The sequence below is a fragment of the Loxodonta africana genome, chromosome 18, assembly GCF_030014295.1.
Source record: "Loxodonta africana isolate mLoxAfr1 chromosome 18, mLoxAfr1.hap2, whole genome shotgun sequence".
In the NCBI taxonomy this organism is placed as follows: domain Eukaryota; kingdom Metazoa; phylum Chordata; class Mammalia; order Proboscidea; family Elephantidae; genus Loxodonta; species Loxodonta africana.
This window is the reverse complement of record NC_087359.1, coordinates 17,823,677-17,845,931: the sequence shown is the minus strand read 5'-3', so window position 1 is coordinate 17,845,931 and position 22,255 is coordinate 17,823,677. Positions and strand designations below refer to the sequence as shown.

Sequence of the window (22,255 nt, the reverse complement as noted above, 5' to 3'; positions counted from 1 at the left end):
GGACTGGTAGCCCAGGACGCCCTGAATGCCCCCCTTGCATGCCCTGCCTCCTAATGAGCTCATTAATTAGCTGCCAGGCAGGGTTCAACAGCTCTCTCCCACTGCCATAAACCCTGTTTGTTTGATCGATTGTACTCGGGCTTCGTGGCATTTATTCCCAGGGTCGGAGCTGCCGGTCCCGGTATGGTGGGAAGGGCCAAGCCTTCTGGGCAGGGCAGTGGGGCTGGGACAGTCCCATGTCCAGGCCTCCTCTTGCTTTGTCTGATCCATGGGAGGGGGGGTTGGGAGGGGCAGTCCTGGTGGGTGTCTCGTGTCCCCTCCCCCCTTGCCAGCAGGGCTCTTCCTGGGACAGACCCCAGGTGGCAGCTCTCTGCAGCTGGCTCATTCGGGCACTGTGGCCTCTGCTGCTCAGTCCCCAGGCCTGCCTGGTCCCATGAGTTGTGGGGTGGGGCAGGAAGGAAAGGGAGGACAGCAGCCCTGACAGCCCATCCATCTCCCAGAGCCCAGAGCAAACAGGGCTGGGCCCAAGCAAGGCCAGGCTAGGCAGCCCCAGTCCCCAGAGGTGGGGCTCCCTTCTCCTGTGCCTCGCCTCCCCGGGGAGGCTGGGCACTGCACGCACAGGGCGCTGCCCAGGCCCCCAAAGCTGTCTCGGTGGTTGCTGGGGGCCTTGTGGGAGCCTGGGAGCCAGGCCCCTCTCCTCTTACCGGTGAGGTTTTCCCCGGGCGGCCACAGCCCAGGGTCCAATCTTAAAATGGCAAGTGCCTGTCCCAGTCCTGTGGCAAGAGCCATGTCTGCCCTCTCCCCTCTAAGCACAAAGAGACAGAAGGTGGAGAGGGAGGTTTTATTGTATAAAGATGCCGATTGTACAAGCAAAGATTGTACTGACACGGGGTGGGGAGGCGGGAGACCCAGAGGCCACAGCCAGGGCTGCTGAGAAGGATGGGGGTGGCCTCCTGGGCCCCCTTCCTCCCAGTCAGCCAGGCAGTGGGACAGGGCAGGACTGGCCGGTTGCACCCCACCCCAGACCCCTGTCCCCATGACTGAGTAAGGGGAAATCAGGCTACGTCCACTGGCCCCAGAGAATATAGCAGGAGGCCCTCAATACCCCACTCCAAACCCCTAAAATCCATGGGGTCCCCAAGTCTGGCTTTGGCAGTCTCCTGGCACCCTGGAATATTCCTTCCTCCTGCGGCCTGACAGCGAGCCAGGCCTGGAACAGGAGTCAGGTTAGGAGGCTCGGGGGTCCCCTTACCCTGCCAAGGTGCCCCCGGGGGCACCCCATGGCCCCTTCTCGGGCAACCCCATTAGGGCACAGTGACCTTGTGGCCTCTGGGGCGGGTAGCACAGAAGCTGGGCAGCACTGAGAGGCCTGGAGAAGGAGCTAGAGTGGGTGGGTCCCTGCAGTCCTGGAGACAGGGGCTCCTGTGAGACCAGCCTGGGGGATCAGGGCCAGTCCTCACCTTCCCCTGGCCATGAGGGGCACCCCTGGGGCCTTCTACCCCAGACTCAGCCCCTCGACCTGCCCCCAGCCCTGATCGTGATCATTTAAAGCTAAGAACAGTGAGGGAGGGAAAGCGTGGCCCCCACATCTTCACACCCGCTGGATCTCAAAAAGCTTCACATTGGTGTCGTACCAGACAGGCGGGTCCACATTCCTGGGGAAGGAGGGGCCGTCACTGACACCGATGGAGCTGGCATCGGTACAGCCCAAACCCCTGTCCATGCTCGACATCTCTGCCCTCAACCAGACAAGACCATCTTGAGTCCTTGTCTTGACATTAGCCCCCCTATGGATGGTGGGACCCAGAGCGGAGGCGCAGGCCCCTCAGGTGGATCCCAGCCCCCTCCCTGGGTGGTGACCGCTCCACCCCCGCCCCCCTGCGGCCCACCTCAGATAGATGACGCCCCACATGTAGGTGCGGAACCACATGGCGGTGCCCGAGTTGGCCTGGTACTTGCGGATAAGGATGGGGTGGGGCACGGGCAGCAGCCCCACCAGGGTACCGTGTTGCAGGAACCGGAGGATCTCTGACTCATCCGTCAGACCCCTGCAGGGAGGGGAGGGCGGCCAAGTGGGGCGGGGTCCGACCTGTTCCAGCCTTGCAGGGAGGTCTGAGGGAGCCTGGGGCTCACCCGGGACCCTGACGCCCCGCTTGCCATCATACTCTCCCAAGCCTGGGCCGGCCACCTGTCCCCACCTTCATCCCAGCCTCACTTGTCAATGCAGATCTTCTCCACCTGGGGCACCAGCACCTGGAGCAGCCTCATTATGGTCTGCAGGGGCAGCTTGGACTTCCATGAGAGCACCTGAGGAGGGGGATGGGGTTCCCGGGCTGGGAAGGGAGCCCCGGAGCTACAGGACAGTCCTGATCCCTGACCCAGAACCATGGCCCCGTGGCAGAAAGCATCCCTCTCACAGCTGCCTGGGCCTGGCCCAGGGTGCTGCCAGGAGTAGCGACTATTAACAATGATAAGAGCCAGGCCAGAACCATGCCACATCCTTACATGAACCGTAGAACATGTAGTCCTCACATCGGCATGGTTGGTGGGGATTTTTACCATTTCCATTCGGTGCAGTTAGTGGTGATTTCCAGAAACAAGGGATTGGGGAAGCCATTTAGGGGAGGATGTCAGGACTGGTAAGCTATTGACAAATTCCCACTGTGGGCAACTGGAGCTTCACCCTGCTAAGGAGCCCTAGGAAACCGTGTGGGCAGTGAAGCAGAGAGACGCCGAGGTCGCCTGGCTGGAAGGAATGACCACAGAGCCTCATTCCCACACCAGAAACTGTGAATTGGACACATTCCCATGCAAGCCTTTACTGAGCACCTGAGCCACCCCTTCCAAGGGCCAGGGTCCCCTGAGCCAGCTGCCACCTCGGTGTCATCTGCCCAACCCTGACCCCAGCTGCTCCAGCATGCTCCCTCACCCACTCTGATGTTGGGCTCCATTGCCCACTGGTGGATGCACTGGACAGTCGCCGCTGCTCCCGCCACACCTGGCCAGTCTCCTGGTGGAGGGAGGGGAGGCAGGGTGGCGGGGGATGCAGGAAAGCACTCCTCTTCCCAGCCCCTCCCACCATCCAGAACCCTGGAGGGCAATGAGGGTTCTCCACTGGACCATGGGGTGGGAGGGGGCGCGGGGCCCAGCCCAGCACCCTTTGCCCTGGGCTCCAGGCCTGGCAGGCCCACCACAGCCTGTGACAGGTTTATGGCCAGGCGCTGACAGGGCAGGCCGGGTAAAGGCCAGCTGCAGATAAGGCTGATGGATGAGGAGTCTGAAGGCCAAGGGCTTGAGCCCAGGAAACAAGGGAGGGGGCTGTGAGAGTTCCCCAACCCCAGCAAGAGAGGCCAGCAGTGCCAACCCTGGTGCCCTGGGCACAGGCCCCTCCACCCCAGGAGGAAGGTGGCGCCCAGCTCACCCCACTCCAGGACGCTCCGTCACCCACCCCTGAGGCGGAGCCACCATCCGCTGAGCCCTGCTGGGGCTCCGGCTCCAGGGACCGTAGTGTGCCATCCTCTGACACCTGGGACTTTTCTGTCAGCTTGTCAATGCCTGGAGGGCACAGGTGGGCATGAGGTGGCCTCCACAGATCCCCCTAAAAAGGCTTTCTCCACTGAGTCTTGCCCTATCAGAGGCTCACTCCTTCTACCAGTCACTTAGGAGGCACTGTGCCCAACACCCCCCACACTCCTACCTCTGCCCACCCCTCCCAGAGCCCACAGGCAGCCCCAAAGTCTGATCTTTCCAACCAAGCTACCCCTCCTGGGTCTACCTCATATCTGGGCCCCCCAATACCTCCACTCCCACCCTTTACCCATCCCCATCCCCTCAGTGTCCCAAGCCAGGCCATGCACTCTGCAGAGGTGGGGGTGACACTGAGACCATGGCCAACCCGACTGTGTGGTATCCACGCTCCTCTCCCTCCCACCAGCGCCAGACCTGGGGTGGCCACCAGGCTGGTCTTGAGGGTGCCAGGCTCGGCAGGGGCTGCAGGGTGGGAGCCCTCCATGGAGGCGCCCTCCTGTGAGCCAGTGCGAGACAAAGGCTCCGGAGCCCGCCGGCGCCGCTGCAGGGCCTTGTGGATGGTGGGTGGGTCAGTGGGCAGGTTGGCCAGCTGGTGGAAGACACTGCGTTTCCGGATGATGGCGTAGACCAGGTTGGAGTTGCCTGTGGGGGGAGAGCACACCTCGACTCAGGGAGGCCTCCTTGTCCCCCCACCCCAGCTGGGCGGGCTGTGCAAGGGGAAGTTTGGAGGACGAGAGGGCATCTACCTGGGGGGAGGAGGCGGTACAGGAGCCTAAGGAGAGGGACCCAGGGCAGAGCTGGCACCTGGCTGTGTGCCCAGCTATGGCCATGCCAGGATACCATGTTGTCAGGTAAGCCTCTGGCCTGAGCTCCCCCCAAGGTCTCTCTCCTGGTACCTTCTGGACTACCTCACAACTCAGCACTGAAGAAGTGGCATTGTTAGGTGCTGTCAAGTCAGCCTTCGACTCATAGTGATGGCATACAAAAATAGAACAAAACACTACCTGGTCCTACACCATCCCCATGATTGGTTACAGATCTGATCGTTGTGCTCTACAGGGTTTTCATCGGCTTTTTAGAAGTAGATGGCCAGGCCTTTCTTCCTAGTTTATCTTAGTCTAGAAACTCTGTTCAGCATCACAGGAACACTCAAACCTCCACTGACAGATGGGTGGTGGCTATGTATGAGGGGCATTAGCCGGGAATTGAACCCAGGCCTCCCATATGGAAGGCGAGAATTCTACCACTGACCCATCAATGTTTCATACTGAAGGGGTAACACCTGGCAACATGGGGCAGGCCCCAGCCTGACAGCATCCACACCAAGCCAGGTGGGAAGTATTCTGACTCTCCCTGAACCAGGTCTCCAGGGAGGGGTCCAGAAGGACAAGGCTGGGGTGAGCCTGCGTTCCTTCACACCCTCCCTTTGTTCCCCACTGTCTCCCCTTCACCTGGCACTGGGCCTGGTACACAGGAGGAGCTCAATAACTGCATGTAGAATGAATGAGGCAGGGGCAGAGGGCCAGCAGGCCAGCACCTCCCCGGAGGCCAGTTCTTGTGCTGCGCTCTCCTTAGATGGGAAGGTGCCCTCAGCCATTGGCCTCCCTGATTCCCGCCCCCGGGCTATGCCAGGTGACCGCCTGGTGCTAGTCCTGAGGGGGCTTGGGCGGGTGGCTCACCATCAAACTGGTACTGGATGATGTTGTTGAAGACCTCCAGGAGGAAGAAGACCAGGTGGTGGTTCTGGGCCGCAGAGAAAAGGAACCAGGTGGTGGAGAAGGCCTCCAGCAGGTGCAGTAGCTTGTTGGCAGCCACCATGGACAGGCTCTTGAGGTAGGGGGACACTGCAGGGGAGGAGTCAGCTCAATCCTGGGGCCCCAACCTGGCCACCCCTGCAGATCCTGGGCCTGATGCTCCTGCTCCCAATTCCTCCCTGTCCTCCACCTACAAGACCCTGCAGAGCCAGGAAGACCCAGACCCTAAAAGCCCAGGCCAGGCCTTTTGCAGAGCCCCGGGGCCGTCTGGGCTCCACCCTCAACTGTGTGGACAGCTGTACTGTTTACAAAGCCACTCACATGTCCCATCTTCCCCAGTCCTCCCTACCTCCCTGAAAGGGAGGCAGGACACAGACAAGATTATCCCCATTTCACAGGGGAGGAAACCAAGGGTCAGAGAAGTTTGCAAGCTTTCCCCAAGTTCTCCGGTTATAAAATGATCAGGCAGGGGTACAGACTCAGGACTTTAAAGTCCTTCTAGACTATCCAGTTGCTATATCATTTAAAAAAGCAAAAACCAAAAAACCAAGCCCGTTGTCACTGAGTCCACTCCAACTCATGGTAACCCTGTGTGCATCAGAGTAAACTATGCTCCACAGGGTTTTCAATGGCTGGTTGTTTTTTTTTTTTAAGTAGAGCAACAGGCCTTTCTTCCGAGGCACCTCTGAGTGTACGTGAACCACCACCATTTTGGTTAGTATCCAAGCATGTTAACCATTTGCACCACCCAAGGACTCTGCTATATCATTGTCGTGTTGTGTGTGCTGTTGCATGGACTGTGATACATAGTGACCCAATGTGACAGAGTAGAACTAACTGCCCTATAGGGTTCCCTAGACTATAATCTTTATGAGAGCAGATTGCCAGGTCTTTTCTCCCGCAGACTGGCTAGTAAGTCTGAACTGCTGACCTTTCAGTTAGCACCCGAGCGCTTAACCATTGTGCCACCAGGACTCCTTGCTATATCATTTTGTTATCTGTTGCTGTCAAATCGATTCTGACTCATAGCAACCCGATAGGGCAGAGCAGAACTGCTCCATAGGGTACCCAAGACTGTGACCTTTACGGAAGCAGACAACCACATCTTTCTCCTGTGGAGCAGCTGGTAGGTTCGAACCACTGCCCTTTTGTTAGCAGCCGAGGGCTTAACCACTGCACCACCAGGGCTCCTCGCTATATCATCAGGTATGTATTAATCACCCTCTGTTTGCACAGCCCGGTGAGTAGGGAATAGAGATGAACTGCTGAGCACAGCTTGAACTCAAATATCAATCTGGGCATTTCCTTGACTCACGTCTTTCTCCCTTACCAGCCTGAGGACCCCACAGGGGCAGAACAGTGTCTGTCTTGCTCACACGTGCAGTCTCAGAGCTGGCGTGCTTAGTCAGTGCTCAGTTAAGATTTATGGGGTAGAGCTGGTGAGTGAAGCAGTGACGGAGGAGTGGTCCTGGCCCCAGAGCTCACCGTCCAGCTAGAGGCTTCTGTGCTCCCACATGGCCCCACCCGGAGTCCAAATCAGACCACTGAGGAGCCAGCCACCCCATCCCAGAATGTCCCCTCTAAAGGTGTCCATGCTGACGTCATCCTGGCAGCTGCCCTGCCCCAGTCCAATAAGCCCTACTGCCTCCTCTCTGGGCAGGTATACACAGGTCTTGCCAGGTGAGCAAGATCAAGGCAGAGAAGGGGTGAACTTGACATCCCCGTGCCCCGTGCCTACAGCCATCTAAACCTGTGGGTCCAAGATGGTAGCCACAAGCCACGTGTAGCCATAGGCATTGAAGCTCAGCTAGCTAGTCCTAGCTGAGATGTGCTGTAAGTAGAAGAAAACACATATGGGTTTGGAAGACTTGGTGCCAAAAAAAGAATATAAAACATCTCATTAATACATTTTATATTGGTTACATGTTGAAATGATGGTACTTTCGATACAACAAAAAAATTACTGTCAAGTCCATACAGTAGAACTGCTCCATAGGGTTTTCTTGGTTGTGATTTTTACAGAAGCAGGTCACCAGGCCTCTCTTCCACAGCAGTACTGGCTGGGTTTGAACTGCCAATCTTTAGGTTAACAATCAGGTGTAAACCATTTATGCCACCCAGGGACATTCTGGATATAGTAGACTAAATCAGGAAACTCTGATGGTGAAGTGATTAAGAGCTACGGCTGCTAATCAAAAGACTGGCAGTTCGAATTCACCAGGCACTCCTTGGAAACCCTATGAGGCAGTTCTACTCTGTCCTGTAGGGTCACTATGAGTCAGAATTGACTCGTTGGCAATGGTTCTGTTTGGTTTTGGCTTAAGACTAAATAAAATATATTATTACAATTTGTATCATCTGTTTCATGTTTTGAACGTGGCTACTGGAAAATTTAACAGTACCAGTGTGGCTTGCGTTATGTTTCTACTGGACAGAGCGGTTAGAATGGGGGAGCCTGTGGCAGGTCAGCATGTGACCTGGCGCCCCCTGGTGGTGAGCTCAGCCTACCGTTGACAACAATGGTGAGCAGGCAGTCGAAGAGGGGCTGCAGCCGCTGGTGCCCGCTGGTGATGATCTTGTGGAAGACCTGTGCGGGGAGCCAGGGGGCAGCTATGGGTCCCCATCGCCTGTAGACAGCCGAGAGGGCATCACCCCCACTCCCCTGGGCCTTGGTCGCAGGCGCCCCTCACCACAATGAGCAGGTCGGCGTGGGTCCCGGTGAAAACCGGGATGTCCATGGGCACGCGCACTGAGTAGGGCTTGTTGAGCCGCACCCCGAAGTTGCGCTCCCCGCTCAGCAGCAGTAGGATGAAGACGCCAATGTGCATCAGGCCCACGCGTGCTGTAGCATGTGACACAGGAGAGGTCACATGACACAGGAGGGGTCACATGACACAGGAGGGGTCACGATGCCGGTGGGCAGGGGAGGGAGACTGAGGCAGAGGTCTATCTTAGAGGGGCAGAGCACCAGGCCTGAGTCCCTGGGAGGCAGCACAGACTTGCCAGACCACCACCCTCTGCAAGGGGAGCCCCAGGACCCCACACTTGCCCCATCTCACACTGATCGGCTCGGGCATCATTGAGGAAGTAGAGGATGGGGACCAGGATGTCCAACACATCGCTGCTCTTCAGCACGAAGAAAAGGAACTTCTGGTGGGGGGCAGGTGCGCTGGTCAGAGGCACAAGCACTCTGCCCCACCCTCTACCCCTCGGGGTCTCCCCATCCCTGGGCCCTCCAGGGGTAGCTACTCCCCACCTCCAGGCAGAACGCCCCAAGCCCGGCCCACCTTGTTGAAATCACAGAGCTTCCAGAAGAGAACCAGCAGCTCCTGGTGGAACTGGATCCTCTTGGTGGAGTTGGGCAGGTAGGTCTGGAGCAGCGGGTTGGACAGTAGCCGGGCCATGCCCTTAAGGATGAACTGGAAGTCCTAGGAGAGGGAGAGAACAAGGGGGTTTTCCAGCCTGCCTCCCTGTGGCTCTGGCTTCTAGCCCAGGCCCTCACAGATGCCTCCTCCACATCCCCCTTGGTCAGGCCACAGAACCCCCTGCCCAAGGTTGCCTGCCCCCTGTGCAAGGCAGCTCCTAGTGCCTGCCCCCCAACACACACACACACACACACACACACTGTACCAGGTCCCTGCCCACCTGGACCCCTTGTTGGCAGGTGCCGTTCTCCCAAGTACCCCTGCCCATCACCCCGTGGCAGGAGGAGCATTGTACTATTAACAAAGTGCCGCCATTTATTGAGTACCTACTGTGTGCTGGGCCCCAGAGTCTACACTCATTTATCCCCACGAAAAGGAGAGGAAGCAGTCACTATTGTCACTGTCCCCATGTCACAACCACAGGAGCTGGAGCTCTGGAAGCTTCAGAAGCCCTCCCCAAGCCCCAAGCCTGGAGGTGTATGAACAGGACCAGCACTCGGACCTACTGGACTTTCATCTCCACTGTCATTTCCTCTCCATCTCTGCAACTTGACCTCAGAGCCACAGCCTCCAGGAAGCCTTCCCAGCTACTCCTGCCCAGTTGAGGCCATCAGGGCTTTGCTGTGTCTCGAAACCCCTGCAGCCCTGCCATCGCTATTTCACCTAGGGTGGCCCAAGTCCACGGAGAACTCTGGTTCCTTCACGTAGGATCGGGGCCCCCTTCTGCCCGTGATTCCTTCATTCCTCTTCCCAAAATCCACCCGAGCAAGACCAGGGCTGGACTCACCTCCTCACGGTGGATGCGGGACAGGTAGTTCACAAACAGGTTCTCCGGTACTGGCGGCTACCAGGGGTGGAAGCCCGTGGTGAGCAGGTGTCTTCAGCCCTCCCTCCAGACCCCTGCCCCAGGCCTGTGCAGTAGCAGGCGAGCCCCTCCGACCTCAGATACCCCCTGCACACCACGAGATGCCTGCTGCTAGAAGGGGTGCCGCCCCCACCACCTGGCAGGGCCACTGCCAGCATCCTTACATCAGTGTCGTCCATGGCAGTGCCTGTGGTGGTACCGTCCACGGTGGGGCTGGCACTGGTGGCACTGTCGTGGTCCAAGGTGACAATGAGCACCTGGGCAGCCTCCTCCACCAGGGGCTCCCGGTAGTCGGAGAAGAGCAGATGGTTGTAGGGGATCCCATAGCCCACAGGGTCATAGGCACACACGGTATTGAGCAGGGAGGTGAAAAGGGGCAGGGCGTGTCTGCAGTGAGAGAGGAAGGCGGGGCTGCTGGGGTACCACTGAGGCCACCCTCTGTCCACCTTGGCCACATGGAGGCCAGCTAAGCTGCCTCTTTATTCAACAGGTGTCCAGGGCCAGGCCTGGGCTGGGAGCCAGGGTGCAGGACCAAGAACTTGCCTCATCCTGAGGGCAAAAGCCCCCTCTCCTCATCCATGCCCATATCTGGGCTCTGGCCTGGGCCCAGCTGGACAAAGGGCAGAGGGACTTCACTATCAAGAGCGGTGTGGCCACTCCTGAGGGTTCTTGGTAGAAACAGTGTCCATACCCCTTAGGTTCTCTAGGGACAGATGCTCTTTCTTGGGCTTAAGAGAAGCAGCTGGAGGCCCGCAGAACACGGAGCACACGCTCAATGGTGTGTTCATGGTGACCCCATGTGTGTCAAGGTAGAACTGTGCTCCATAGGGTTTTCAATGGCTGATTTTTCAGAAGCAGGTTGCCAGGCCTTTCTTCCGAGGCACCTCTGGGTGGACTCAAACCTCTAACCCTTTTGTTAGCAGCTGAGCATATTTACTGTCTGCACCACTCAGGGATTCCCAGACTCAGAGCACATGCTCCATCACCCAGCTCCCAGGCCGCCACACAACCAGATTCAGAGATTTGTAGGATGTCAGGGTTCAAGCTTCTCATCTTACGAATGAGGAAACTGAGACCCAGAGAGGTTAAAGGAGGGCAAAGGGGACATACTACACGGTGGCAGTGTGTCTGATAAGGCTGATGAGAAAGAAAACGCTGTTTAGCTTGTGACTGTGGCTGGTGGGAAGAATCCCCTGGGGCCCCTTCTCTCTGGGGGAAAAACAAAAAAGTTGGGCAGGAAACCAGTAAAACTTGAAGGATGAGGCGTGTAGTGTAGGAATCAGGGTCTGGAAGGAAAGCGGCAAGTCACCACCCTTAGGGACACTGACTCTGTGCAGCCAGCACCGTCCTGGGCAAAGCTAGAGAGTGTGTACTGGCTCCACGTACTCCATCCAGCCACGTAGCTTGTGTGACACCTCCGTGTGCTTATATATACTCCCTTAGCCCAAGAGTCCCCCCACGTCGGCTGGGCCTCCCCATCCTAAGAGTTATTCATTGCACCCCCTCCCCACCTAGCATCTAAGCTGTCCTGTGGCTACTGAGCACTTGAAACATGGCTAGTCCGAATTGAGATGTGCTGTGGGTGCAAACTACATACCAGGTTTTGAGCACTCAGTATGAAAAAGAGAGTGTAAACTATCTCAATAACGTTGCATATTAATTGTATGTTAAATGCTACTATTTTTTGACATATTGGGTTAAATGAAATAGATTATAAGTAGTTTCACCTGTTTTTTACTTTTTAACTGTTGCTACTAGAAATTTTAATTACATGTTATATTCTTGCTGGATAGCATTGCTCTAGACGGAGGACCCAGGCATGGGACACCCAATTCCAGTTGTCCCTCGGTCTCCCAAGGCCGGTGGACAGCGCCGGTAGGTGAGGCGGACAAGTTACAGTTTATCACCACCAGGGGGCAGCACTACCCCTCACATCAGACTTAAAAGGCTGGTGAGGGGTCTCAGTTCTGGGCTGCCTTCAACAAGAAGGAAGAGAATGGAAAGGCCAGGGACTCCTCACCTGTTCTCTGTGGAACAAAAGAACTGCACCCACGGGTTGATGCTGCCACTGTCCGGAGCTGGGGGCAGGTACATGGCCTCGGAGAAGCAGGTCAGCAGCAGCTTCAGCAGCTCCGTGCTTGGTGGAGAGGAGGAACAGGAGAAGGGTTCAGTACCTCAGGATCCCAGCTCCCCTCTAGGAGGACGCTGCCCATGCTGGCTGGCACCCCCGCCCAGGTCCATGGAAAGAAACCATCCTTGTTGATCCCTGTGAGGCTGAGGCAGAGTCGTGATGGGGGGAGGGGTCTGCGTTCAGCTGTGTGGGTCCCCGGCCTGGGCAGGCTCACCGGTTCATGTCGTGGATATAGTTGGGCTGTGGGGAGTGTGCGAAGCCCACGCCAGCCTCCCAGATGTATTCACAGCTGTCCAGAGAGTGGATGTCTTCTGCCGAGTCCTGGGACAGGAATAGGGTTACATCAGGGCTAGGGCTCAGAGGGAATAACAGTGTGAAACAGAACCCCACCAACCCAGACCTCCCACCACCCCTGGGGGCAGAGACCCTCATAGTCTCCTAAAGACAGACCCTCAAATGCCCTGGGCCCTAATTTACAAGGAAAGAAATGGATATTTTTAGATTTCTTGAAAGTCAATTTTTCTTTCATTCTACACTGGTTCTTTTACTTGCTCAGTCCAGCTTGAGATGAGGAGATAAGGAGGCAGGGGATGGGATTGGGTGCCCCTGGTAGTGTGTGGGGGTATGAAACAGAGAACACCCAAGATCAAGTCCATGGAGACCTCGGGAAGGGTGAGGACCAGGCCTCCTGTGTCTAAGTCCTACCCCACCCCCCACCCTCCTCAGGCAGGCCAAGACAATGGGTGCCTGTGCCCAGCTGCCACATGCCAGGGGCAGGGCTGGGCACAGTTGGCTCCTCTCCAGCTGTGCAGCCACTACCCCCTCCCCTGGGGCCATGGGTGCCAGGCAGCCCAGCTCTCCCTAAGCAGCCCCTCCCACACAGCATCCTGCCCAGTCCAGAACTCAGGAGCAGAGCCAGGAGGCCCCAGTGGGGTGGCTCTCACCACAGTGCTCCTTCGATGGCTCTGGACCGTGAAGTCTGGGCAGAACATCAGGTCAGCGATGGCCAGCAGCAGGGACTCGGCCAGAGGCCGGGCATTCTCGTCATCCTCCTCTCCCTGCTGTGGGACACGGCACCCATGGGGCCTCTCAGTGGGAGCTTGCCAAGGAGAGGTGGCCCCAAGACATGGGGGGGACAGAACGGAGACTGGGCCCAGGCAGGTACCCGTGGGCAGAAGGATGAAGGAAGAGGCAGGAGGAAGAAGAGGAAGTGGATTCCTGGTCACCTCCAACCTCCCGGGGAGGCCCAAGAGGGCAGGGCAGGGAGGGTGTCTGGGGCCTCAGGGATAGCAAAGACGCCTCCCCAATGACTGGGGGAGGCATTTGGCTAGGGGAGGGGGCCAGGTTGTGTCCCCAACCTCAGGAGCCTCAGCCCTGCTGGGAAGTCACTAGCCCCCAGCCCTGGGCCAGTTGCCTGGAGATAAACCCAGGCCAGGGGTGGGGATATTGGTGGGGAGAGGACTGCATGGCCCACTTGGCCCTCAGTATCCCCAGCTGCCCTGCTCCCTGTCCAGCCACCCCCTGCCCCTGACTTCCTTCCTTGTCTCCACGTCTTCCTGGCTGTACAGGTGCAGAAACCTCTGTGGGAGGCCGCCTTGACCCCCAGCCCTCGGCGGCCCGCCCATTGTCCCCTGCCCTGTCAGAGGTCCCTTCTGGGGAAGAGATCCCTGAAGGGGGCGTTCTCCCTGCTCTGCCACTCCAGCCCTCAGGCCCAGCAGGCGCACTGACCCCTGCTCGCCCGGCCCCAGGCACGGTGGACCAGAAGAAGCCCCTCCAGTCAGGGTCCTCGAAGATGTAGGGCAGCACGCGGGTGAGGAGGCGGCTGCAGTTTAGGACGATCTGCTTCTCCTTCTCCGAGTGGCAGCCGCTCTCAGCCCCCTGCACCAGCTTCTCCACAGCCTGCGGGGTAGGCGGGGGGCAGAGGGTACCAGGAGGGTCAGGGTGGGCACACAGGCCACAGGGCCCACAGGTGGAGGCCCCTCCTCAAAGGGCCAGCTTTCCAGACAGGAGTGTGGGCACAAAAGGTTCGCGATGGGGACAGAATCGGGCACACAGGAGAACAGGTCAGTGAGCCCAGGGATGTGGGGCAAGAGAGCCTAGAGCATCACTGTGGGACTGAAGCCCAGCTCACCAGCACTGGCAGAGACCAGCTAAGTGACGTCACCTCTCTGAGCCTTAGTTTCCTTATCTGTAAAATGGCCATGCTAGCGGTACGGCCTCACTGGGCTGTCCAGGGAGCTGAGCTTGGAAAGGTCTGGCCCGGAGGAAGCCCTCACACACAGAGGCTGCCATGATTACATCCCCACTGGGCTGTCCAGGGAGCTGAGCTTGGGAAGGTCTGGCCCGGAGGAAGCCCTCACACACAGAGGCTGCCATGATTACATCCCCAACTGAGCTGGGTTGGGAGAACGGGTGTGGCCTTGAACCACCTGGGCCTGGGGGGTGTCCTGGGTACCTGCCCTCTGATCGCAGGGCTGTGCCACCCTCTGCCTCCTGCAGGGAGGATGGGAAATGGCTCTGCTGGGAGGGGTAGGGAGGCCGAGCGCCCCACCTTATAGCACAGGGTGGCCAGGTTGGAGGGCGACTCTTCCCGTACCGCCCGTATCTCGGCCGCCGGCACCAGTGCGAAGACATCCTGCACCGAGGTGGCCGAGTCTGCCCAGAACTGGTCCCAAAAGGCGTCATCGGTGGCTTCCACGGGCTGTGGGGGGACCCAGTGTCCCAGAGTTACATGACTCCTCGTCTCCAGGTCCACAGTTTGCCCAACCTGTGGCCAGGAAAGACCCCAAGACGGAAGCCGGGGCCCCTACTCCACCGCACGTTGGGGACATCCTCAGCTCCCACGGCTCCTGGCTAGCACAGCCGGACTGGGGGCAACCGTGCGGGAAGTCGGGGCTCAGCTGGGCGTCCATCCAGTAGCCAAAGCCCAACCCAGTCCCTGGGACCGTGTGCCCTTGGCTAAGTCACCCTCCTCCTCTGGCAGGGCACACTATCCTCCTGTGTAAACTGGGCACATCCCCAGGCCATGCTGCCAGGTCAATGTCCAGGGACCCAGATCAAGGGGACATTTACTCCATTCTCATTCACTGTAGCTGTACCTCCCTGCCACACACACACACAGCCCCAGGCTCCACCCTCTCCCGGCACACCTAAACCAAAAAGCCAAACCCATTGCCATCAAGTCGATTCCTACTCATAGCGACCCTATAGGACAGAGTAGAACTGCCCCATAGAGTTTCCAAGGAGCGCCTGGCGGATTCGAACTGCCAACCCTTTGGTTAGCAGCTGTAGCAATTAACCACTAAACCACCGGCACACCTAGCAGATACTAAACGCCATGGATTCACCCTCCAAGGCTCCCCGACCCGCACCTGCTCCTCTCGGTGCCCACTGCCAGCACCGCAGAGCAGGCATCGCCACTCTTGCCAGGGCCCCCACCTCCAACTTCCCCTTCTTGATCTACCCTCTCTACTGTCCTCCACTGATGTTCCCGAGACAGTGCCAAACACACTACTCCCTCACTATTCAAAAACCTTCGTGGCTCCCCACTGCCTGCTGGACCAAGTCCAAACTTCTGCCCCACAGCTGGCCAAAGCCTTACACATACACACACGTATACACAAACACGTGTACACATAGACATGCATATATACATGTACACACATACACACACACCTGTATTTCCTACCCCCAACAAGACCCTGCTCTCTCCCCTCTCTTTACCTTTACTCAGGCCATCCCCTCTTCCCAGCATGCCCTCCCCTGCCAATGCCACGTTCTAAAATCCCACCAGTCCTACTGAGGCAAAATGTCTGAGAAACGCTTGTGCCCCTTGACTCATAAATTACACTTCTAGAAATCTCTCATAAGGAAATGATCAGAGCTGTGCATGTGTGAGGATGTTTATGGGACTGTTAAGTCGATAACGGGGGGGGGAGGGGACGTTTAAAAAGTTCAGGCACATGCATACAATGGAATATCACGCAGCCCTTAAAATCATGCTATCAAAGAATAACAGTGAATGGAAAATGCTCACAGTACAATGCTATTTGAAAAAGAAAGGATATAACCAACCTATAAGATGATCATAATTTTGCATTAAATTATACATGAATAAAAGACTAAAAGAAAACAAATCAGAATGTTAATGGCAAGTCTCTACATGGTTTCTTTTTTTTTTTTTTTTTTTAATGCAAGAGCACGTATTACGCTTTTTTCCTTTCTCATCTGTTGAGAGACCAGCATGGTCAAGGCACTCCTCCACTCTCTCCACAGGCTGACCCCTTTACGGCTCCCTCTACATGTCACCTCCTGCGGGAAGCCTTCCCAGATTGCTTCAATCTACTCAGCCTTTTCCATTTCCTAAAATCCTAGGGCTGAGAAAGCCCAAGGTCCTGCTACCACCACAAGTCTGTACTAAATATACATCACTCTTATCATCAGGAAAAAATACAGCCTTGTTGAAAAATAATCCTGTTCTCCTAAAGTCACTTCTAAGAAGTCACTTCCCAGGCCTCCAGGCTGATGAGTTTGCTCCCACCCTGGAACCGTGCCCCTCCCCCCCCCAGCACTTGCCCCTGTTCCTGAGCCTATGGGTCTCTGTGCACTTGCCTCATGGCTCCATCAGTCCATAAGCCGGTCTTCCTGACCTTGCACTTAAGGCCTATGGCAGGTGCCAATATTTGTTCAGCTGAAATCAGTCCTGGAGACCCCTTCAGCCTGTTCCCTGGGCAGGCCACATACCAATGGGGTTCCCCAAAGGCAGAGCTGGGGTTGCCAGCCTCACCAAGGTCATGCATACCCTTGACTACTCCCCAGGGCCCACAGGGTAACATGGAGCCAGGGCCCTCAGGACAGACTGGCACAAGGGACTGCTCAGCCCCAGAACTTGTAAAGCCAGTTGGCTGGGGGAGAAAACAAAGGCCACAGGAGGGCCCTGGGGCTGGGGTTTGCGGGGCCTCCTGTTCTCAGCCAGGAGCGCCCTCTAACACTCACAGGGGTCCAGGCCAGGACAGCCCGGCTTGGCCTGGGGGTGAGGAAGGACATTCCAGAAAACTCTTGGATCTCCCCACAGGGCCTCTGGGAAGCAACCCATCTCTGAGACTTCCCCCACCTCCCTCAGAGGGGCAGGGACTCATCTGGGCACCAAGTGACATGACCTCTGACCTAGCTCCTCTGGGTAAGTGTCACCTGGGGACTGAATTCAAAACAAGGAGAGAGATTCAGAAGGAAACTGAGAAGGCCCCAGACACCACACTCTGGAAGCAGGGGAAAGACCCCAACTAGAAGGCTGGCCTTAAACTTCAGGAGTAGGGACTGGGATCTCCCCCATCCCCAACTTGGGCCTCCTGTCCTGGTCCCACTGTGGTTCAAACACTTGGATTTGGTGACCACTAACTGACCACACCAGGCTAGCCCGATGCTACAGGCACTGGCCACAGTCATGGCAGTCCTTTAGGTTCTGGCGGGACAGACACAGCTCAGCTACTGCCTCAGTTTCCCCAGATGGGCTCCACCCAACCCAAGGAAACTTCCAAAATCTGAGCCAGTTTCTTTGAAGGGTATTTTTGCTGAAGGTGGGCCAGTCTATGCTACACGTTGAGAGGATGGAGCTTACCTGGCAGGAAACCACATGTTGTTAACCCAGCTTAGGCCAGACCCCCTCAGGGGCCCAGGAGACTAGCTGCACCGTTTGAGCCTTTCTGGGGATGAGCGGGTAGCAGGGCCAGCCGTGCTCTAGTGACACGTGTGACCTGACTGGGAGGAGTATGTCGTTACTGCATTCACACGCACATACATGTGCACACACGTACAAACCACTACCCACCAGGTCTCATCTGAGATTTATGGGAATCTCCAAACAGGTGGGCTGTGGGAGAGGATCCCAAGTCCGAGAATACCCCCCAGAGCCCTGCCCCTCCCCTGAGAAAGGTCAGAAAGCCCAGCAGAAGCTGTTGCCCTCGGGATCAGGGTCAGACCTGCCCCAGGGCTGGACTAAGGGACAGGAAGAAAACAGGATGCAGAGCAGGAAGGTGGGGAAAGCCAGGCAGCACAGCTCAGGCCATGCTTTTTTGCCACCCAAAGCGGAAGTCTGTTTTCCCAGCACTGCCTCTGAGACATTCCGTGGCCAATAGGCCTCAATGTCCTGGGAGACACTGAATGGCAAGGTCTGAGATGACCATCTGGGATGTGGTCCTTACCCCTGAGCTGCCCAAGCCACGTCACCACCCAGGGTCCCAGGCTTCAGCCACTAAGGGTCTCTCCAGGCAACCCAGGCCCCCTTCCCACCAGGCCCAGGGTGGGCTCTGGCTCCTGCTCCCTCTCAAGCTGACCCACTGTCCTCAGCTGGGAAATGGAACAGCCCTGTCTCAGCCAGCTCCATCACAGGGCTGCAGTCAGGCAAAGACGGAGGGATGACATGTTTTGGGGAGGGGGCTGGCACAGGTAGGAATCTAACCTACCCAGAGTGCTCTGGGTCCCAGCTGAGCTGGTCCTGCAGGCCTGGCAAACGACCCTGGCTGCTGAGCCAACAGCACATACGGCATTCTTCCAACCAGGTGTTTCCTCCCCAGGTAGGTAAACATGGGAGTCTCCCTCCCTCCTGTGGCCCCATGTTGAGGGGCTGGCCCACCTGCCCTCCTCTCTGCCACACACTGACCTCAAAACCCCATCCCAAGAAAGCCAGGTGCCAGGACCAGCCTAGAGCCACAGTCATGAGTGGGGAGAAGCAAGGTCTGGTTACTATCAAAGGCCTCTCGGCGGGCACTGGACTCATCAGAAGCCCTGGGCATTTGCCAGACACCTGACCTGTCCAGGGTGGGGACCAGAGGGTGCAAGGACCAGAGGCCCAGTTTCCAGGGGTATGACCAGCTGGCTGTGGGGAGATGGCTCTCTCAATCCTGCTCTAGCCACCCAGAGCAAGAGAGAGCCCTGGAGGTGGGGGGTGGGTAAGAGGGGGGTTCCAGATGGCAGCAGGTCTTGACTCCTTCAAAAGTGGGGAGTCAGGGCATCAGAGCAGCCTGGTTCAAGGGGTGAGGAGGGAAGGGCCAGGTACAGAGGCAGCCTTGCTATGGCTCACTGGGGGCAAGGAGATGGCAGGCGGTGCCACTTGTGGACTAGGCTGATAGGCACTCCCACATCCACACCAGCAGACAGGGGGTGGCCAGGAGACCAAGGACAATCAGAGGGTCCCCAGCCCTGACCCAGAGAACAGAGGGTATGAGCCAAACACAGCATTCCCACTGCTGGGCGGAAATGAGAAGCCTCCTGGGCCAGAGAGCCCAGCAGTGCCTAGAGGGGAAGCTGGGCCCGGTGGACGTCGGGGGCAGGCCCCCTTGCCAGGCTGTCACGGTGCCCACCACTCTGCACGTTCCCAGAAGACCTGGGCCTTCCTGGGAGCCAGCATAGACTGGGGGCCCAGGGAGGCCCGGCCGCCGCGCACCAGCTGCTTCCCCAACCCGGGCAGGCGCGGGCCGGCTTTGTTTGCATTGAGTCAGCGGGGGCTGTGCGTCCGGGACCCGCGGGCACCAGGGGCAGAGCGGGGCGCTGGGCGGGAGAGGGAGGGCCAGGCGAGGCAGGAGATGCAGGGCCAGGGGTGCTGGGAGGGCTGGACAGGGGCGGACAGCGGCATCGCCGGCCCGGCATAGCACACGTCACCCTAAGGTGGCAGCAGCGACCAAGGGGAGGGGGCTGTTCCCGGGAGAGGAGGCCGGGGACGGGGGCAAGGGCCAGGGGATGGAGCCCGGGGGTACAGGCCGAGAGGTACCACTCCGGCCATGACTCGCCTTCACCCTCTGGGCCAGCCGGTCCCCCATCTCGGGCCAAGCTAGGCTCGCGCACCACCACCCCCCTCCCTGCCCAGCCCCCAGCCCGGCAGGTGGGTGGGAGGCCGGGGCCCGGGGTGCACCTGCGTCTTGGTGGTGAGCTGGATAACCGCCTTCCGGAAGTTCAGCTTGGAGTCGGCCGACCCCATGTCGCTGCACCCGGCTAGAATCTGGCCGGGGCTGCAGGCTCCGGCTCCGACTCCGGCTCCGGCTCCGGCTCGGGCTCCGGCTCCGGCTGCTCGGCCCCCGCTGCTCTCGCAGGAGCGGAGCGGTACACCCCGCCCGCCGCCGGCTTTGGCCCCGCCTCCGTCAGGCCCCGCCCCGGCAGGTCCCACCCCCAACAGGCCCCACCTCCTGCACATGCTGCTCCGGATTCTGCCCCCACCCCCGCCCCGCGCGCTCCCGGCGCCCCGAGTCCGCCCCTCGCACCATGCGCCGCCGCGCGCCCCCCCCGCCCCAGTCTTGTCTGTCCCAGTGCCTCCACGCCCTTCCTCCTGCCTGGGAGCGTTGTCCCTTCTCCAGCTGCCTCGATTTCCCCTCAGCCCCTAGGGCCCCCATTCCTCCCAGCGCCCCTGTTCCCCGCCCCCACCCTCACCCTTCATCCCTGCTCCATCGCTGGGCCCACTCGGCAGTCAGCCCTCTCTACTGAGATTCTTCTCAGTCCGTTTCCTCCTCATTCTTATTTTCTGACATTTGCTTTCTCAGTTCCTTTTTTTTTTTTTTTTATGACCTATCACACCCAGGTGCCCAGACCCGGTCTGGGGCCCAAGTCTTCAATCCCGCGGTTATTCCAATCACAAATCACCCACCCACCCCGCCCCAGACTCAGCCCTTCCTTCTGTGGAGGGGAGCTGCTAGCTTAGTGGCCCTGTTTCCATAGGTCTCTTAGATCCCTGACTCCTCTCTGGCCACATCCCTTCCTCTTCATCCATTTCAACAAATGTGTTTGAGGGGCTGGTATTTGCCAACACGGTGTCAGGCATGGGCCCAAAAGGGGCCTAAGTCACAGGGCCCGTTCTTTATAAGCAACTAGTTGGGGAGAAGAACAAGAAATACCCATGGTAGAGCCCAGTAAGGTCTTTGATAGAGACAAATTAGTCATAATAATAAGTTTAAAATAACATGACCACAATATCTCTAGCACAACAAACCTCTGGGGTAGGTATTGTCATCCCCATTTTACATTTGGAAAAACTGAGGCTCAGAGCAGTTAAGCCTTTTGCAATCCAATTATTTTCTGCTTTGAATTTTTTGTTGATGCCATGTGTTTTCATTCATGGAAGCATGCTGAATCATTGGGTTGGTATGAATTTTTGGTAGGTAACAACAACAAAAACCCATTGCCATCAAGTCAGTTCCAACTCATAGCAATGCTATAGGACAGAGCATAGAGTTTCCAAGGAGTACCTGGTGGATTCAAACTGCCATCCTTTTGGTTAGCAGCCGTAGCACTTAACCACTATACTACCAGGGTTTCCTTTTGGTAGGTAATATGGATTTTTTTTTCTTGCCCCCTCCCACAAGCCTACCCTAAGAGTTTGGTGGTACATATGAAGTACCCCTAATTATACCCCAGAGTCCCCACTGGGGTGTTTTGGTACATATGTGCAAGAAATAAAAATTTCTGAAATTTCTATTTTTCTTACCAAAAATTCAGACTCCTCGTACAACACCCTGTAAAAACAGTAATTTGTGCCCATGCCTGTTTCTTTGGTTTCAAACTGTTATAAAGGCCCCTGCCTCGCATCGGCACACACTATCAGTGGTACAGCAGCTTCCTGATTAACCCCAGAGGCTGAAAAAGTTCATGGTCGCTATATGTACCACCAGGCACAAAAAGGGTTAAGTTACTTGCCCAACACCACACAGCTGGCAAAGAATAAAGCCAAAAAAGCAAAGCCAACTCTGGCCTCAAAGAGGGGCAATTTTTATCACAACATCATCCTGCATGCTTTGTCTGGAAGCTTCTGGAGATGCTGCGTGCTTCAAGAGGTGCTATTTAAGCTTAAATAGGATTCCCCAGGTGAAAAATGAGGGGTGCACCATCAAGGTAGCAAAGCATGGTGCAAAGACAGGGCAGAGCAGAGATAGAGGTAGGAGGAGGGGCAAAGATGTTGCAATTTTACCAAATGAGCAGACAGATAGGACAGAATCAGAGGGTAGCTCTGCCTTTCTCCAGAGGTGGGTTTTCCTGGCCCAGGGTGAAATTCTTGGCAGGCCCATGGCTTTTCTAATCATTCTGAGATAATGAATGAATAGCCCCTTTATTTGGCATAAAAAAAAAAATCCAGTCCACTGTACAAATCACTCAACCCCAGTCCATGCCAGTTAACATTAAACACTCTGAATCTTAGTCACTAGGGAAATGCAAATTGAAACCACAATAAGATAACCATTGCACACTCAAGTGGCTAAAAAATAAAAAAACTGACAATACCAAATGCCGGTGAGGATATGGAGCAACTGGAACTCTCTTATATATTGTTGATAGGAATACAAAATAGAAATACAGCTGCTTTGGAAAATAGTCTGGCAGTTTCTTATAAAGTTAAATATACAATTAGCATATGACTCAGGAACTCCACTCCAGATATTTACCCAGGAGAAATGAAGACATATGTCCACATAAAAACCTGTACATAAATGTTTATAGCAACTTCATCCATAATCACCAAAAAATTTAAATAAGCAAATTGTGGCTCATCCATACAATGGGACCTGTGCTATTG

The 22,255-nt window shown here is 56.9% G+C and overlaps 1 protein-coding gene across 5 annotated transcripts; it reads right to left on the bottom strand.

Annotated features, from left to right (window-relative positions):
- Positions 1-662: 662 nt before the first annotated feature.
- HID1 (HID1 domain containing) lies at positions 663-19,762 on the bottom strand. 5 transcript variants are annotated; one of them, XM_064270782.1, is made up of 19 exons: positions 19,610-19,762; positions 14,255-14,404; positions 13,432-13,602; positions 12,648-12,761; positions 11,918-12,024; positions 11,593-11,709; positions 9,737-9,959; positions 9,495-9,551; positions 8,570-8,710; positions 8,342-8,432; positions 7,973-8,124; positions 7,791-7,869; positions 5,208-5,372; positions 3,943-4,170; positions 3,422-3,555; positions 2,930-3,010; positions 2,216-2,307; positions 1,890-2,048; positions 663-1,655 (listed from the first exon to the last, which is right to left on the bottom strand). In XM_064270782.1, exons 1-19 carry the CDS (start codon positions 19,673-19,675, stop codon positions 1,592-1,594), a joined length of 2,391 nt encoding a protein of 796 aa, XP_064126852.1. In that variant the 5' UTR covers positions 19,676-19,762; the 3' UTR covers positions 663-1,591. The 5 variants fall into 5 exon arrangements, with proteins under 5 accessions (XP_064126852.1, XP_064126854.1, XP_064126851.1 ...); XM_064270781.1 differs by having other exon boundaries at positions 664-1,655; positions 12,648-12,764; XM_064270783.1 differs by having other exon boundaries at positions 664-1,655; positions 3,449-3,555; positions 12,648-12,764.
- Between the last annotated feature and the right edge of the window lie 2,493 nt (positions 19,763-22,255).